This window comes from Coffea eugenioides, chromosome 8 (genome assembly GCF_003713205.1).
Source record: "Coffea eugenioides isolate CCC68of chromosome 8, Ceug_1.0, whole genome shotgun sequence".
NCBI lineage: Eukaryota > Viridiplantae > Streptophyta > Magnoliopsida > Gentianales > Rubiaceae > Coffea > Coffea eugenioides.
The window spans coordinates 43,951,677-43,969,688 of NC_040042.1; the positions used below are offsets into that span (position 1 = coordinate 43,951,677).

At 39.4% G+C, this 18,012-nt stretch overlaps 4 protein-coding genes across 5 annotated transcripts; 1 reads left to right on the plus strand and 3 right to left on the minus strand.

The window, feature by feature from the left end:
- Positions 1-228: 228 nt before the first annotated feature.
- LOC113780859 (legumain-like) lies at positions 229-3,524 on the minus strand. Its single transcript, XM_027326642.1, has 9 exons — positions 3,306-3,524; positions 2,619-2,783; positions 2,338-2,494; positions 2,139-2,224; positions 1,841-2,043; positions 1,681-1,729; positions 1,385-1,594; positions 488-694; positions 229-411 (listed from the first exon to the last, which is right to left on the minus strand). The coding sequence occupies exons 1-9, from the start codon at positions 3,522-3,524 to the stop codon at positions 229-231; spliced, it is 1,479 nt and encodes a 492-aa protein (XP_027182443.1).
- A 1,281-nt stretch (positions 3,525-4,805) lies between these two features.
- Positions 4,806-9,143, minus strand: LOC113779672 (legumain-like). Of its 2 annotated transcripts, XM_027325350.1 has the most exons (10): positions 9,125-9,143; positions 8,772-9,040; positions 8,258-8,422; positions 6,901-7,057; positions 6,632-6,717; positions 6,348-6,544; positions 6,083-6,131; positions 5,789-5,998; positions 5,277-5,483; positions 4,806-5,188 (listed from the first exon to the last, which is right to left on the minus strand). In XM_027325350.1, the coding sequence occupies exons 2-10, from the start codon at positions 9,015-9,017 to the stop codon at positions 5,006-5,008; spliced, it is 1,500 nt and encodes a 499-aa protein (XP_027181151.1). In that variant the 5' UTR covers positions 9,018-9,040; positions 9,125-9,143; the 3' UTR covers positions 4,806-5,005. The 2 variants fall into 2 exon arrangements, with proteins under 2 accessions (XP_027181151.1, XP_027181150.1); XM_027325349.1 differs by having other exon boundaries at positions 8,772-9,138.
- Positions 9,144-10,883: 1,740 nt separating this feature from the next.
- Positions 10,884-13,673, minus strand: LOC113779673 (NADH dehydrogenase (ubiquinone) complex I, assembly factor 6). The gene is made up of 2 exons (XM_027325351.1): positions 13,434-13,673; positions 10,884-12,265 (listed from the first exon to the last, which is right to left on the minus strand). The coding sequence occupies exon 2, from the start codon at positions 12,243-12,245 to the stop codon at positions 11,334-11,336; it is 912 nt and encodes a 303-aa protein (XP_027181152.1). The 5' UTR covers positions 12,246-12,265; positions 13,434-13,673; the 3' UTR covers positions 10,884-11,333.
- Positions 13,674-13,892: 219 nt separating this feature from the next.
- On the plus strand, positions 13,893-17,715 carry LOC113779671 (hsp70-Hsp90 organizing protein 3-like). The gene is made up of 7 exons (XM_027325347.1): positions 13,893-15,044; positions 16,064-16,352; positions 16,456-16,541; positions 16,670-16,893; positions 16,998-17,064; positions 17,150-17,209; positions 17,333-17,715. The coding sequence occupies exons 1-7, from the start codon at positions 14,130-14,132 to the stop codon at positions 17,444-17,446; spliced, it is 1,755 nt and encodes a 584-aa protein (XP_027181148.1). The 5' UTR covers positions 13,893-14,129; the 3' UTR covers positions 17,447-17,715.
- Positions 17,716-18,012: the final 297 nt, after the last annotated feature.

Here is an 18,012-nt window from a genome sequence, read left to right on the forward strand (position 1 = left end):
TTCGAATTTGCATATCCTATTGCAATCGAAATGGATCATTTTTTCTCTTGTAATTAGAGTTCTTATTGGAATTTTCGAGCTCTCCAAGGGATTCTGCGACACCATGCCACTTCGGAAATTAAAGGACACACTACTAAATTCAGGAGATTAAAGGGAGATTTTGATTATCTAAAGATAATATATAAGTGTTTTACGAGAGTATTGTATCGCCTATAAGCCTTTCTTTGATCAGGCATTAATATGGCGTTTTGCAGGATCCGACCTCCCCAAGTAATGACCCTTGCATGCAGACTTACAAGCTGCCTCCATGGCAGACACGGTGATTCTGCTGTTGCAAAGGTTTGCAAATGCCCGCATATGTTTCATCCCGTATTGGGTTAACGGACCACAGTGCGTCTCAAAAACTCGAACCTGGCAATCAAAATGCATAATTGAACACCAGATCCAAACAATATTTCATTGGGAGACACATTTGGAATTTTCTTACCATTGACTTCAGACATTCCCAGTCATCAACAACAGGCAGACCGGGTGCCCTGACATGAGTAAGAACTGAAGGACTCCTTTCCTGACCAAACAGAGAAGCTCCAATGATATCTACGCTCCCATCCAAATGTTTTCTGTAATTCTCCGTGTTGGTAATTTGCTCGAGGAGCTTAACCTTTTCTGCAGAGCCATCTTTCATTCTTTTGTACTGCGAACGAAGGACATTCTGCATATCAGAGCTAAGACAGATACTGGATCCAGTAATAGGAACATATCATATGCAAGCGGGTTGAATACACTCTTTCTAATTGTCAAAACGCTATGAAGTCCACAAGCATAGGTTATTAGGAGATTAATTGTCACGTTCAGTTATTTTATCATCGTAGGACTAGGCTGAGACTGCAAACGAGCCGAGTTGATTCGAATTTTGATCTAATTAAGCCGAGCCTTGACTTAGTTTTATCAAACTCAGAATTCGAACTCAAGTTTGACGAGCTGTCAATTTAAAACTTGAACTCGAACTCGAACTCGAAAAAATAAATAAAATAATATTTTTTTCTTAATAAATAATAAAATATTAGGGATATATATGTAATTTTACGTTTAATATTTTTAATTCGAATTCAATTTGACCAACTCGAACTCGACTCAAACTCGATATTGATCGAGTTCGAGTTGAGTTTTGACTTGCGAGCAACTAGATTCGTTTGCAGACACAGAGAGTAGGAGTCCATTGTGCTATATGCCGGGTCTTCCTATGAGTCGACAAGACAACAAGCCGTGTTTGTTCTGAGGCTGATTGAATAGAGTTACACCATCTGCCAGCAAATATCGATTGTGGCTTGCAAGCATACGGTGGAAACAGAGAGAGAGAGAGAGAGAGAGAGTAGGAGCTCACCCGATTCCGCAGGAAGAACAAATCCGCACTTCTCTGCTCTACAACGGCCATGTGGACGGGGGAGTCTGTATCGTTTGGAGGGAAGCTTTTGGTGGCTGGATTGAACCCATGGTACAAGTACAGCTTCTCAGCATGCATTCTCGTGTTCCCATATTCCGTGACATGAGAACCACCAATATAGGTGTGGTTGTCGGAAGTCCTCTCCTTGACCTACAGAAAACTTTACAACTTGTCCTGTATTGGAGTGATAAAGGCAAGTATTTCGATCCAATTCTAAAGTTCAAATGCTTGCTCACCTTCTTGAACTGCCGTTTTATTGTCTCTTTTTTCAGGTTGTGAGACTCGCTGCATAAGAATTGACTATGATGAAATTCTGGTTGACCCTAGTCGAAGTGCAGAATGTAATGACAAAATTCGATTGATTAGGTCAATGTGGGTGTGGGTTACGAATTATACCTGTCCTCCATCCAGGAAACACTGTACAAATCCCCTAGGCATGGAAAAACTTCTGGCTCTCCCGTTGCCGTGTCAGGAAAAGAACAGTATGTAGCATAGCTATCTTCTCGTGCATTGGCAGCTGTGGTGGCATAAATTCTTAAATTTTGCGGCAATAGACCTTCAAAGATACTCCCACTTTCACATGCTTCAACATATATGACCTATATGACCATCGCTACCATCTTAAGGCCATCATATCCTTATCATAGGTACAGAGATAAGACGCAAAACTAATAAGATGGTGACAAGAATTTACCATTTCTTTGTAGGTTCCTGAGGCATGTTTCTTTTTCAATACCTCGTTGAAATCATTAGCATAAAGAGGATCACCACTGGGCATCTCTGGGACAGAAAGGGTCCATGAATCTCGAAGTCAATTTCAAAGAAAGCATGTAATCCATTCCTGTTTCAACATCCCAAATAGAACAAAGGTAAAGGATGGATTTCCAACTCACCAAGGACTCCTGCGCCTCCATGATCAGAGTAAAAGATGAATATTCTGTCTTCACTTGTACTGTTGACAACCTTCCCACTCCCACCAGTTAAAGCCGTCTTATTTCCAAGGAGCACAGCATAGAAATTCTGAGTATTTGCATGCTTCCCTGTATAGTCCTGTCAAGATTATTCAGTCAAAGTGGTTAACTGGACTCAGGAACTTAAAAGAGTTGGTCCAATGATTAATATAAAGTTCATAAGACCCGTATATAAATTATAATAATTTTTTTTTAAATTTTACCTTGGGAACACCCTTATAAACATCATCCCCATGAGGTCGATTGATGATGACACCAGGCTTGGGATTTTCTTGATTATTGGCAATGTCATCGTACATGAACACTACAATGTATTCATCTCTCAAGCCTCCTTTTTTAAGTATTTGGTATGCATGACATACGTCAGCCTGTTTGACAAGGAAAGAAGCTTGTGTGTCAAATATAATAGTGTGTGCATTTCTAGGTGTTTTTGTGTGTGAGTATGTGTGCGATTGTCAAACAAAAATTTGTGTGTGATCTTGGATTTGATTGGGGTGTTGAGGTTGAAATGAAATGGGCTGAATGAGAGTTTTAAATAAATCTTAATCGAAACCATTTTGCCAAATAAATCCCATATTGGATATGCCGAGCTAATTAATAATTTGGATCGCAAAAATGGGAATCGGGCTCATTTGTCTGTCCAACCAATGAATGTATTTTCGTTTTATTTTGTAAAATTCCATGTGGTTACAAGTAAAACTTCCATTAAATAACATGCATTGAATACGTTGGATTATTAGCATCTTACTACAACTAAAACAAATGCATTTACTAGCCAACCAAATGGGATGAACACTTTGGATTGACCATCTTCCATGCGGATAATGATCCATCCCAAAAAATTCTTTCCATGGATCATAGGTGATCTTTGCTCGATGAAGGTTCTTTACCTGATGGCGGTAATTATACCACTCATTGGAACCGGCCACAAGGACAGCCCATGTTTTTCCTCGGCATTTTTCCGGTTCAGGGTCATCGGCAGGTGGAGGACTCAATGACTTCCAAGCCTGGTCAGGAAATCTTGGTCTGTTCCCCATAGCTATTGAAGGTGTTGTCACCATCTGAAGCAGCACCATGCTAAGACACCAAAAGATGGCATAAACAGCCATTCCTTAAAAGCCAACCAAACACAAAAGAAGGCCAACCAAATGAACAAGCAAGAAAATAGAATTGTAGAGAAAATTAAAGGGGTTAGAGGATTATCAAAGTGAAAGTTGCAACCAAAGCTTGGAGAAGTGAATAAAAGTTACCTATTTATAGGCAGAACAATAGAATGGCACTTGGGAGGAAAAATAATAGAGCAATGGGTCAATTAATGCGGAAGCTTACTACTTATCCAAATATATATATATATATATATATATATATATATATATATGTTTGTTATAATATTTGACATTTTGGGTTGGAATGTAATGACATATTACAGTAATCTATGATTGTACCAGAGCAACTTCTTTTATTACTGTTCAATCTACAAGGACTTTTTCTTAGCAAGTTGGGCTGATTGATGACCAAATTATAGGCTGAGCAATCTGTGCAGCTGGGTATAATATGGTTGCTAAGAAAATGCAGTTCATTATCCAGCTTGCAGTTGGATGATAAAAGAAACCCTTTTCCTCCATCTTTCATCATCTGCCCCCAAGTCTGAACCGCACCATAAGAAGGAAGTGTAATTACTAATTAGTGGCAGTCATTTCAGAGTCGATGAAATGCCAAGGTTTTTAGTTGAAACGTGTGGCTAGTACATCACTGCTATGCATCAGTTTAGTGGCATGTCCGACCAAAAAGAGTAACTATAGTGACAGCATAGCGGCACTCAAGTAAACATTAACATTTTGAGACATCAGTTAAAGAAAATTTTCTTGTGCTGGTCGGTCCTCAATGAAGTTTGTTCTTATGAAATTCTAAAACCAACTTGCCAGGTAGAATGTCATCATCTTTGGTTAACGTTAGAGATTTTGAAGTTTGAAGTCATTGCTCAAATTTATATGGCACAGCAATTTTGTCAAAAATTTACTCTCCTATAATCAAGATTAATTACATTTAAGGTTTTGAACTTGAAAAGGGTAAATTGTGTCTGTCTTATTCTCGCATTACAACTTCGTTCTGGTAGTATGATGAGGTTAAAACTTTTCGAGAAAGAGGTAATTGTTGTTCAATTGCAATTATTGCCACCAAATACTAGAAACGGTAGCTACCTCCTAAGGGGGGAATTACTTATCTGGCAAGGACAAGTTATCTGCCCAATTATTCAAAGAATCAAAAGTGACCCCATAGTCGTGTGATTGTCAATTGTCAAGTACTCTTTGCTATTGTTATTAGTCATATTCAGTTCATCCCGTCAACTTTTTAAGTGCACAGAACCGACTATGGAACCTGCAGCACCATCCATGTATAATGTTTTCTGAGAAGAACAACTTTTTAAGGGAAACGATTTACAGACCTGATAGATACAACCAAATGAATTAGGACAGAGGAGATAGGGAGGGTAATTAAGTTTCAAGAACTCATGCAGAAACCTTTTATACTGGCGTTAGAGCAAAATGTATGTAACAGGGAGGGTACATGCCCACTATAGCCCTTTTAATCAAGCACTAAAGCCACGTTTTGCAGGATCCCACTGCCCCAGGTCATGGCCAGTACATGCTGCTTCACAAGCCTCCTCCAAAGCAGCTCGGCTGACTCCGCGGTTGCAAATGTTTGCAAATGCTCGCATGTGTTTCATGCCATACTGTGTTAATGAGCCACAATGCGTCTCAAAGATGCGAACCTGGCAACCAGACTGCAAACTTCAATACCAGAATGGACATTTGGGTTTTAATCGACTTAATCAAGAGTAACTATGGTCTAGTACTAACCGATGACTTTAGACAATCCCAGTCATCAACAATGGGAAGACCACGTCGCCTAACGTGATTAAGAACTGCAGAGCCCTTCTCCGGACCAAACAGGAAAGCTCCGATAATGTCCATGCTTCCGTCCAAATGATTTCTGTGAAGCATTGTGTTGGTAATTTGCTTTAGCAGCTCCCCTTTTTCTGCAGAACCATCTTCCATTTTCTTGTACTGTCAAGAAAGGCAGTTTTCTACGTCAGCTAGGAGAATAGTGTTTCGATCTTAAACGCCACAGGTCACGTTGTAAATGGGAAATCAAAACAAAAAAGACATTCTTTTGGAGGACGTGTCTGAATATGATTCAAATCAAAGCATGCTAAATTTTAGGAGTTTGACATAGGCAGCTTTCTCCTATTCGATTGTTATGCCATTTTAAGCTTTGTATCATTCTCTGGCAACTCGGATACGGTAAGAATTGAGTGCTAATTGTTATCAACTAACTCTTGCAATGGAAACAGAAGCAGATATAAGCTCACCTTATCCCACATGAAGACAAGATCTGCACTTCTCTGGTTAACCACACCCATACGAGGGTGAATGTCTATTGGGTTTGCAGGGTAATTCTCGGTGGCCGGATCAAAGCCCTGGTACAAGTAAAGCTTTTCAGCGTGAATGCTCTTGTTCCCATACTCCATCACATGAGAACCAGCATCATAGGTGTGGTGGTTGGAAGTCCTCTCCTTGACCTACAGAATTTACATTTTGAATGGATGGTGGAGCTCTAAAAGCAAATAATCAGACAACATTCAAAAAAATGAAAAACTTCTTACCTTCTTGTACTGCTGTACTATTGTCTCTCTCTTCAGGTTGTGAGATTCACTGCATTTGTTACCAAAAGAAAAGAAAAATAGGTAGAACCTAAACTCCAGCTTTGAATTGTCTATTAAGTGCAAAAGGACTACAAAAGTAACAATTTCTCAAATATAGGAGGAGATCCAGTTCTTGGTCCACTAAAGCAGAATCAGGAATTAAAGTCAAAAAACACAATCCAATGACTAAACTGGATCGGCAAAACCCAGGGTAAACGCAACATACCTGTCTTCCATCCAGGCAATGCTATAGAGATCCCCCAAGCATGGAAAATGTTGTGGGGGTGATGGGTCCATATCAGGACAGTATGTTGCATAGCTACTCTCCTCTGCATTGGATGCTGTTGTCACATAGATGTTCAGATTTTCAGGCATCAGACCTTCAAAAAAACTCCCACTTTCACACGCTTCAACGTATATAACCTACAGATACAGGGGAATGCTTGTAATACATTTCTAATCATGGTAGTCAAAGACATGAAATTAGGGAGATACGACGTGAAGTTCTACCATTTCTTTGTAAGTTCCTGATGCATGTTTCTTTTTCAATACCTCTACGAAGTCTTTGCCATAGAGGTAAGGATTTTGTGGCATCCCTGTCAGAAAGAGAGGAAGTTAATATCTTAAGTTAGTCTCACATTACATTGACTGATGAATTTAAAAAACTAAAATATCTCGTCAGTTCAGGGCTTGGAGGCTTAGAGGATTCATTAATTGAGATATAATTCCATGTAAACATGCAAAACAACACAAAACCAAACGATGGGTTTCAAACTCACCAAGGATTCCAGGGCCTCCATGATCAGAGTAATAAATAAATATTCTGTCATTACTTGAACTGTTGACAACCTTCCCATTTCCACCTTTCACAGCACTCTTATCTCCGAGGATCACAGCAAATAAATTCTCAGGACTCACCGCCTTACCAATGTAATCCTGTCAAGACAAAGATGACGTGATTGACTACGAATGCTAATTTACATTTAGCTGAAAAATCATGCATGCCCCTTCCTAGTCCAAGTCTCCAGCGTCAACATCCAAGTCAACTTGTGCTAATCAAGCTCAAACCTAATTACCAGGCTTCTCCACATAATTTACAGAAGATGACAAGAAAAAATGAATGAGCAACCTTATAAAGGCTTAATGCAGAACCCTGATTGAAGTTTCCCTTTTACTCTAAATATTATCCCTATGAATTAACTAGTACATTTGCATTGGCATGGACAATTGCTGAAGTAAGATCAGCAACACCATATAAAGCGAGAAGAAAGCAGCAGGAGTCTTGATGTTCCTAATTAAGTAGTACTACTTCAATCACACGAATTTGGCACAAGAATTATGTGCAAGCCAGGATCAATGAGCAACTCCATCATTCATTCACCAAAGCTTGAAATGTGGAAGGCAAAAGGTCCTTGCTTTTCATCTTCTTAAGAAGTGGAGCAACGATATAATTCCTTCTCACTAACACTCAATGCAAGTTTGTTACCTTTGACAGAGTAGCGCACTCATTAGTTTGTCAATTGCCACACTTCATCTGTTATGGAAACACACATGACCAAGAGTTTTGTTCAATGTGAAAAAGACATCAATACACTAATTTGAACATCCAAATTTCGCAGATTGACATGGCCCACAACTACTTTTCTTTCCCTTCTCAATTATCTGGAGCGGTCTTCAAAGGCAAGAGGATGGCTTATGCTCAGAACAAAATGAACCAAAGAAGAATAAAACCATTTACTTTCTTCCTCTTCTTTTGCACAATTTGTAAACGACTTCGGCTTGGTAAAGTCTGCAATCAAGTCTTGACATGTACTCTCAAGTTCAGTTTCCTACCTCCTCCCTCGTGATCAGTTCACAGGTGAATGAGTTCTATATTGTCATTAAGGCAACTGTGATGCTATAACTAGTGAAAAGCAGAATACAACAATTAAAATCTCATCAATCCCATAGTTTGTAAGGTGGCCACAAGTATCCTGAGTTCTTGAAATAATAACAATATTCTTGCTGCTCCTAATGGATGTTGAAACATTTCACCTTTGATAAAATTAGTATAACAGCCCTGGTGCTTTAATTCTTTTATGGGACAGTAAGGCAACAATGACAAATTGACAAGACCGCTGTCTGATCATAATTTACCTTTGGAACACCGGCGTAAACATCATCTCCATCCGGCCGATTGATTATGATGCCAGGCCTTGGATTCAACTTGTTATTGGCGATATCATCATACATAAACACCACAATATTCTCATCCTTCAATCCCCCTCTTTTCAGTATTTGGTATGCATGACAGATGTCCGACTGCATCAGATCAAAAACCATGCTCGAGTTAAAAGTTAGAAATTGACGAAATCTTTGGCTTATAGCCTAATCTTCAAAGGACATCATTAACCGTGATTATTATCAAAACTGTACAGATCATGCAATTACTATTTCTTTTTCTATTTCTCCAGAAAATGTGGGCCGGGATATGAACTTGACTCCTCAATCAATGTCGATCTTCAACTTCACCCAAGATATAAACCAACACAAACTTGACCGTGTACTATTTCCACATTGATTTACAATTGATACTACAAGTTAAAATTACCACTCCAGTAAATGTTCACTAAATAAAAAATCTTGGAGTAAGGTTCTTGGCATATTTTACCTGATGGCGGTAATTTGCGAACCCATTTGAGCCAGCAACAAGAATAGCCCACCTAATACCTTCATTTTCTTCGGCTTCAGGTTTATCAGGGTCATCCACCGGTGACCGGATTAAGGGGTCCCAAACCCGATGTCCAAATGGACCCCCTGTTGCTCTGCTTCTTATAGACATGCTAACAAAGGGCAGTGTAATTAGCTGAAGCAGCACCAACCACATGACACCAAAAGCAATCCTATGCACAGCCATGATGTTGAACCCGCCAACGAGCACTTTAGACACCGAAACAAGAAACTTATCAGCAAAAATGTTGGAGAGGAAAAGGGGCTAAAGACTTAAAGAAAAGGCTTGAGCACCTAGCTACTAAGGATTGAAGGATGAAGCAGTGGTGTTTCTACATTTTTCAATTGTTGGTTATTTATCGGCGGTGGTCACTGGGCTGGCTTGCCATGCAAAACTAGAGGGTGACACCTGGGAGAGGAAAGCAAAGCAGTGGGAGTGTTTGCATATACCATGTGGGAGGATTTTGTAAGCCATTTAATTTCAGTTGGCTGTGGCGGAATACTCAATACAGTAACCTGTGCAATATGTTGTCTGATTTGCAAAACTTTTTCGGTGGCATTTGTTTATATATATATATATATATATAACCACTGATGTTTATCCATTTAAATAGAAAGAGAAACTTCTTTTTGGTTATGAAGTTGTAAATGTAAATCATTATCAAACAAGGGCAGAAATGGCGAGTGAATATTCTTTCTGCAAGATGAGGGTTCAATTTTACACTAGTAACCTCAATGTGGGATTACAAATTTGAATCTTCTTGAGTTGTACACAATGTATTCGAGTAAGTCAACTGATGTGTAATTGGAGTTGGTTAATGGAAATAAGATGGAGTATGTCCAAAACTCTCAACAAATATGCAAGATCAGCCGAAGTTTGATAGAAATTAGTAACATGTTGGCAAAGTTGATGTGTACTAGGAGCTGCAGCAGGAAAGAAAAACTCTTCTTTCTTTATTTTTTTATTTTTCCTTCTTTTTGATGTTTTTAGAGAGAAGGTAGATAAGGCCTAAACAATTGTCAAACATGCATATGGCGCCCTTTCTCACCTTAAATGGTCTCATCAATCCGAACATAGTTATTAAACTCGGTCCTAAGCTTGATCAGAAAGTTGATCGAGCCACCTAATTGGCTGTTTAATTGTGAGTTACATATTACTTATATAATACAACAATATATCTTAATTATAAAATTAATAAAAATTTTAAATTAGTTGTTCAACCGACAATTCAATTGACGATTTTTTCGATTCACTAACTGAACCATCAAATCATTGACTAGTTAATGGATATTAAATCCGATCCAAAACTTAATCTAGAAAGTTGATCGAGTTACCTGTTTGACGGTTAACCATGAGTTGCATATTAGTTATATTATATAATATAACATATATTAAATTATAAAATTAATAAAAATTGTAAATTAGTGATTCAACCAACGGCTCAACCAACATTTTTTTAATCACCAATTGAACCGTTAAATCATTGACTAGTTAATAAATTTCTTGTTCGAAGAATCTAATTAGTAGTCCAACCTAATCTTATGTTGGTTCACTGGGTTGACTGATTCGACCACCAAACCAGACCGAATCAAGTTTTATAACCATGAACAATCCAACGAAGCATAAGGTCCTCACCTCATGCATGGATAGCATAAAAGATTTGGAAACATTTCGACATCGACATTGTTCTCATGATTTCATACAGTTTTGTCATCAAATGACCTCACTGCTAAGAAAATTGACCTTGGAAAAAACTGAAGGTGGGAAAATCATCAAAGTTTGAGGGCAAAACGGAAAATATCTTCTCGGTTTCAATAATCCCTATCTCAACTGCAATCTGTCCTACTTCATCTTTAGTCACGCAAAGGCCTCTCTAGCTTTAAATTTTAAGCGGCCAAGTGAAATTGCTCCAGCGGAAATAGTCTCCTGAATCAACTTCCTGCAGAGAAGGGTACCTCAACCAAAAACAAAAAACCTATTGAGATCTTCCTTGATATATGCAACTGTCGAGTACTACGGTAGTACGGTATACGTAGGCAGCAGGGGAAAACCTTGAGCCTGAAATATAGAAATATTACTTATTTAAAAAAATAATAAATAAAAAAAATAAATGGCAGTATATGACAAGATATGGCCATAGATCCAGTGTGTCTTGCATTCTACTATAATTGCTTCAACCGAAGACAAAATTGGTTGGCAACCTAATGAAGCTAGTTCGTGGATTCTATAAGCAAAAACTCCTTTATTGCAGGTAGCCTTGTGGATTCTCATTTGAAGTGGCATAGAAGATAACAGCCTTTATTGGCAAAATATTAAGCAAACAAATAAATCTACTCCGGGCACTATAATCATAGTTACTCGACTCTCGTACTTATTCCTACCACTATCATGAGGTAAGTGTGCCAGGAAGCCAAGGGAATTCATGCCTTTTGTAATTTGTACTTGTTCCATCCATCCAGCAAGAATTCTAACTAATTTGCACATCACCAATTTTAGTAGCTTTCAGTATTTTCCTCTCCAAGAATACCACTTCAATTTTATCTGGAACCACAAAGGAGGAGTCCCTAATATCCCTCGATTCAGCCTTGGATCAAACACATCAAACTGCACACGGCTTAGAGAATCCAAAATGGCCTCAGCAGGCACAGCAGGTAGGAGTACAGGCCGAGCCTCGGCAGGCACTGTTCCACACAACTCCCGGGCTTTTAGCAAATGCACATTGGCTACAGATGCTATTTCAAAAACTGCATTACATATTCCCTCACGAGAATCAATTTGAATCTCTCTCCGACCACCCTGATTCACCAGCAATCCATGCTTCTCCGCCACCTGAGCAGGTATGTAGGAAAAATGACGGTTGCGGCTGGCATGGTAAGACAATGACCTGAGCAGCACAAGGAGACCGCTAGCCTTGCCTATATGTGATGCAGCATGATCTGCAGCAGTGGATGTAATACCACCAGCTTGAAGGGTTATGTACAGTAGTGTGGATGCAGTATCCTCAGCATATCGCTCTAGTTCTTCAATAGCTTCTGGAATGTTAGTAACCTCTCTTTTCGCATCATTTATGCGAGCTTCCACTGATCTTTTCAGCCAGCTTTTGCTTATTTTATGCTCAGAACGGATAGATGTTAAAGCCTGGGCAACCGGATGCTCAATTAACTTGTGGGAGAAAATTTTGTCTATGGCTTCTTGCCACCATAGTAGGCGCACAAGGCCGATTTTAGGATCAGAAGCAACATCCATAGCTCTAGCTGTTTCAACATTAAAAGCACGTAATGCAAAGGCAGCCCTTCGCATGTTTGGCGGAAGTTCAAGAAGGCAAAGGTAATGAGGATAATCATAATTTCGTACTTGCTGCACACAATAGGAGAAGGCCGCTCTTAGGCCACTAGATGTAGAAGCACCACTCATCTGATGTAAACAATGATTCTCTGCCAAGGGCAATTAGAAAGTCAGAAGCTAAATACTTCAACACAAATTAGAAGACAAATAAGGAAATCAGTCAAACACAATGACAGAAATGGAAAGTGAAACTCAAGTTTCGAAACCAAGTATTCTATGTTGATATGAAGGGGAAGAGAGCAAGTAATTTTACTTAAACGACTAAGAATTAACTGCCAGGCTTTTGCTTAAATTGACCCTTCATTGAAGATTTACATTAATCAGCCATGAGTCTGACTTGAATTGCTGTACGTGATTGGACACTATTACCATACATCCAAGACATAATCTTGAAACTAAAAAAGCACAACTGAAAGCTTACATATATTAAGAGGCAAGTATCAACAAATGAAGAGATCATTTTTCTTGCTTAACAATAGCGCACATAGTCCAGTAGGATCTATAATTTTTCTAATTAACTCAACCCGGCTGACCAGTAAAATTCAAAGCACAATAAGCATTTTAAGTTGATAATTAAAGAACAACCTGAGTATCCTTTAGTAAGAAAACTGAAGCTCTTAAGACTTACTACCAAGTATAAGAATGAATATTACTGAATATAATCCATGTCCAAATCCATATTACTGAATTTTCTTTACTTTACTCAAGCAAACTATTTCAGAAAAGTTCTTATCAGGTGAAATAGTATAAATCTTCAATGAGCCAAAAGATATGGTCTCTAAACTTATTTTTCGTTAATATGCCATACATGTGCTCTTTTACACGTTTAATTGCCATATCTTTGTTATTCAAACACATTAATCAAATTATAGAATCTTTCTTTTCCAATCACACCCACCTGACCCCTGAGGGCAAACCCCATTGACAAATGGTTACCCAAAAAAAAAAAAAACTAACCTAGGTAAAAAGCAAAGCTCATACATGCACATGTGAAAATCAAATACCGTCAAGGAGAAAGAAAGAACCCATTTAAATCAACTCAAGAATGCGTACAAGAACAAAAAGCTAAAACCTACGAAAAGGGCCAAAATTGTTCTTTTTTTTTTCTTTTGGGGAGGGGGCACAAATTGTTCAATAGATAAAATCTCATTGTATCTACATAAATTCTAGCAATCACCAATTTAGAGACACATTCATCAGTAACAATAAAAAAAATGCATTTTTAAGTACTACATACAAGTAAATGACAGTACTGACCTTTAAGAGCAATTGAAGCAGTATCCCATAAAAGTTCTCAAGCGGTAAATCGCAGAGAGAGAGAAAGGTTTAAGGGGTCAGTGGAGCAACCTGTGATATTCTCCGATCAGAGGGAGGAAATTTTATGACGTCGCCGGAGAAGAAAGTTGCCATCCGCAATCGGAGAATGAAGTGCTAAGGGAGAGAGATGAGAGAGAGTTATGCCTGTAACTGTGAGCTAAAGAACCTAAGAAAAAATATCCATGTTTAAGATGACCCGTTTAGGATCCGCGTCTCAACCCATCTCTGCGTGGAATTAGTATTGGAAATATTAAATACAAGTCTGACTGTGCCACTTTTAGTATTTAGCAACAAGTATTTTGTTTTTCCTATCGTTTCGAAAAAAAAAAAACAAGTATATTTATTTTCCTTAGGAGAAACTTAATTCCAAAATCCCGCCCGCCGAACATTCCAGAACACCACTGCTTAGCTTAGTCCGGAGTCACCTGCTTGACTCCTAGAATCCGCTGGTCTCCTCCTCCTCGTCCTCGTTTTCTTTTATAAACCTCTCATCCCCAAACCCCATCTGCCAATCCATCAGCTCTAAACCCACCTCCCCCCAAAAAGAAAAAGAAAGAAAAAAACAGAAGCAGCTTGATCCTCCATACCCAAGATTAGCTTCTTTCTAATTACTGTTATTGATTGATTGATTGATTAATGGCTGACGAAGCCAAGGCCAAGGGCAACGCCGCCTTCTCTGCCGGAAAGTATGACGAGGCCATCCGCCACTTCACGGAGGCTATTAATTTCTCCCCAACTAACCACGTCCTCTACTCCAATCGATCCGCCGCCTATGCTTCTCTTGGTAAGTATTCCGACGCGCTCCCCGACGCCGAGAAAACCGTCGAGCTTAAACCCGACTGGTCCAAGGGCTATTCCCGTCTCGGGGCGGCTCATTTAGGTTTGCGTCGCTACGACGACGCCGTTTCGGCGTACAAAAAGGGTCTTGAGATTGACCCCAATAATGATGCTCTTAAATCTGGGCTTGCTGATGCTCAATCTGCTCAGGCCCGATCCAGGCCCGCGCAGCAACCTCCAAGCCCGTTTGGGGATGTTTTCTCCGGGACGGAGATGTGGGCGAAGCTTACGGCGGATCCCTCAACGCGGGCTTTGCTCCAACAGCCTGATTTTGTGAGGACTATGCAGGATATTCAGAAAAATCCCAGCAGTTTGAATATGTATCTCAAGGACCAGAGGGTAATGCAGGCTCTCGGGGTGTTGTTGGGCTTGAAGTTGAATGCGAGAGGTGGGCCAGAGGAAGATACCGAAATGCCCGAGTCGTCGCCGGAGCGCAAGAGGCCTGCGGAGGCTGAGCCTGTGAAGGAGGAGAAGAGACCTGAGAAGGCGCCCGAGCCCGAGCCGGAACCGGAACCAATGGAGCATTCAGGGGAAGAAAAGGAGGTTAAGGAGAGGAAAGCCCAGGCCCAGAAGGAGAAGGAAGCTGGGAATGCTGCCTATAAAAAGAAGGATTTCGAAGCTGCAATCCAGCATTACACTAAGGCTTTTGAGCTTGATGATGAGGATATTTCCTTCCTTACCAATAGGGCAGCAGTATACTTGGAAATGGGGAAGGTATGATATACCAAATTTCGAAAGCTTTTTCTTCTTTTGTCAATTTATGGTATATGCATTTATGCATTTGATTGGTGTATACGTCTTCTATTCTTCTACAGTTTAGAGGTTGCCATGTTGGGGTGTGTGGTATATCACTAGTTTAGGTGTATGTGATTGTTGATAATTTGGTGGTTTGATTTTTACGTGGATATTGGCATTGTACGTTAGAAGTGTTAGAGGATTGAGTGGAGTCCCAATATTGATTGTCCTGATTTTGAGGGGAGTATCTTCTTTTGGGGAATCGATATGGGAACTGGTGTTGGAAGTGGAGATTTTTGGTGATGTTAGCCCTGGGGGAAAACAGATAGTATGTGATTACAGAACAAAAGTACAGTTTGAAATTTCATGAGTTATTTGGTTGGGGGTTATTCAGCGGGGATGATGTATCGGGTAATTGAGGATATTATGAAGTACCTATTTTCCACCGGGTGCTATTTTGCCTATATTCCTGGGAGTGACATCTTTACGTGGCATTTTTTGACGATACAAATATTATTTTTATTATTTTGCTTGCTGTTGCTTTCAAGTTTTCTTCTTATGCACATTGAGAAGTGTATTGTGATTCTAGGTGATCTTGACTCTCTTTCAAGTTTGTTTCTTGATCAATTATTTGACTGCAATTAATTTAGCATTTTTGGCTTATGTCTTGGATTTGCTTGACTGGCGTCTGTAAGGAACATAGTTAGTATGCTGGGTTTTGGAAGCGCGGATGATTTTGAGATACTGGTGTTTTTACATATTGAGATGTTAGTATAAGAGGCCTGCAGGGATTATTCTAAAGACTACAGATGTAGGATGGGGAGGGAAAAAAATTCAGTTTTGCTTTGACTCGTTTTAGGGATGCCATTTTTGTACTGCCCTCAAGGTAGTTTATGGAATTATTGTGAGACATGACTTAAATCAAATGTGTAGTCTACTTTTTTATTTCATTAATTTTGATTCACCATCCTTGATAATTGTGGTTTCATGAACAACAGTATGAGGATTGCATTAAAGACTGTGACAAAGCAGTTGAAAGAGGAAGAGAGCTGAGGTCGGACTTCAAGATGATCGCAAGGGCTCTGACAAGAAAGGGAACTGCCTTAGTCAAGATGGCAAAATGTTCAATGGATTATGAACCTGCTATTGAGACTTTCCAGAAGGCACTGACAGAGCACCGCAATCCTGACACACTGAAGAAGCTCAATGAAGCTGAGAAGGCAAAGAAAGAACTAGAGCAACAGGAGTATTTTGATCCACAGATAGCTGATGAGGAGCGTGAAAAAGGTACCCTATCCACCCCCAACACCCCCCCTTTTTGGGGGGGGGGGGGGTGTTCTTTTTGTTGCCCCAATGTAGATATTAAATACTTGCAATATTCATATTGTAGGGAATCAGTATTTTAAAGAGCAGAAGTTCCCAGAAGCTATCAAGCACTACACAGAATCCATCAAGCGGAACCCAAAAGATCCAAGGGTATTTCCTTATCTCAAGATTGTGTATTTGGAAAGTTAGGCTGCGTAAAAGAACATATGCTTCTGAGTTGGATAGTGAACTCTTTCTTTCAGCTGTCATAATGCATGATTTATTTGCTTTGTTTTCAGGCTTATAGTAACAGGGCTGCTTGCTATACAAAGCTAGCGGCTTTACCTGAGGGATTGAAAGATGCTGAAAAGTGCATTGAGCTTGATCCGACATTTGTCAAGGGGTATACAAGAAAGGGTGCTGCCCAGTTTTTGATGAAAGAATATGAAAAGGCTTTAGAAACATACCAGGAAGGATTGAAGCTTGATCGCAACAACCAGGAATTGTTAGATGGCGTTAGAAGGTAAATTATATGATACACCCTTGAATGTCTCTTCTTTTGAATAATATGTTTGCAGCATCTTCAATCCAGTGATGATTGGGTGACTGAAAAAAAAATCACTGCAGATGTGTCGAACAAATTAACAAGGCAAGCCGCGGGGATCTAACCCCTGAGGAGCTAAAGGAGAGACAGGTTTGATCATCTCCTCCTGTAGTTGATTACTAAGATATGTTATATGTAAAAATCTAATATGGGGTGGGGTCATTGGGATTTGCAGGCCAAGGCAATGCAGGATCCTGAAATCCAAAATATCCTCACTGATCCAGTAATGAGACAGGTAGATTTCTAGCATCCATGTAGTGTTTCCTACACAATGCCAGAGCTCTTGAACTTGAGTCAATGTGGATTTCGAGCGGCCATCTGCTGTCATGTTTCTAATCCGGATTTCTTGTTTGCACAGGTGCTGAATGACTTCCAGGATAATCCAAGAGCAGCACAAGAACACACGAAGAACCCTCTTGTGATGAATAAGATACATAAACTAGTCTCTGCAGGAATTGTCCAGATGAAATGAAATGACAAGAAACCAACTTGGAAATAGGACACAACAAAATTCATCATGTGAATGTTTTTGTGTGAATTTCACTGGTTTGATGGTGAACTGGTCAACATTTTGATAATTTTTTAGATGCTTCCTTCTTGAATCCCTTTTTGATGGTAACTTGTTGGTTTTCTCCCTTTTTTTGTTTTCTTTTGGATGTTTTCTAGCTGATTAAAGATACAGACTTTAATTTGGCAAAAATTTGTCTTCAACTGATTGTCTAAAAATGTCTTTTCATCTCTGTCTATTAGGCCAATGGCCTGCTTTTGGATCTGACTGACTGGGTTAATTGGCCTTGAATCCCACACCATTTCTATCGTTAATTTTTCTTTCAATTTATTGTTTGTCAGACTAAAATAGAATTTTAAATACAGTGTAATAAGTATTTTCTGTCAAATCTTCCCTTTTTTTTTTTTTTTTTCCCGAAACGGAATGAAACACACACACCCACTGAACCAGTGGAATGCCCAACGCCCGTCTGTTTGCTTTTCATCATGTAAACATTTCTTCGCTGCTGGCAGATGCGAGACGCTTCAGTA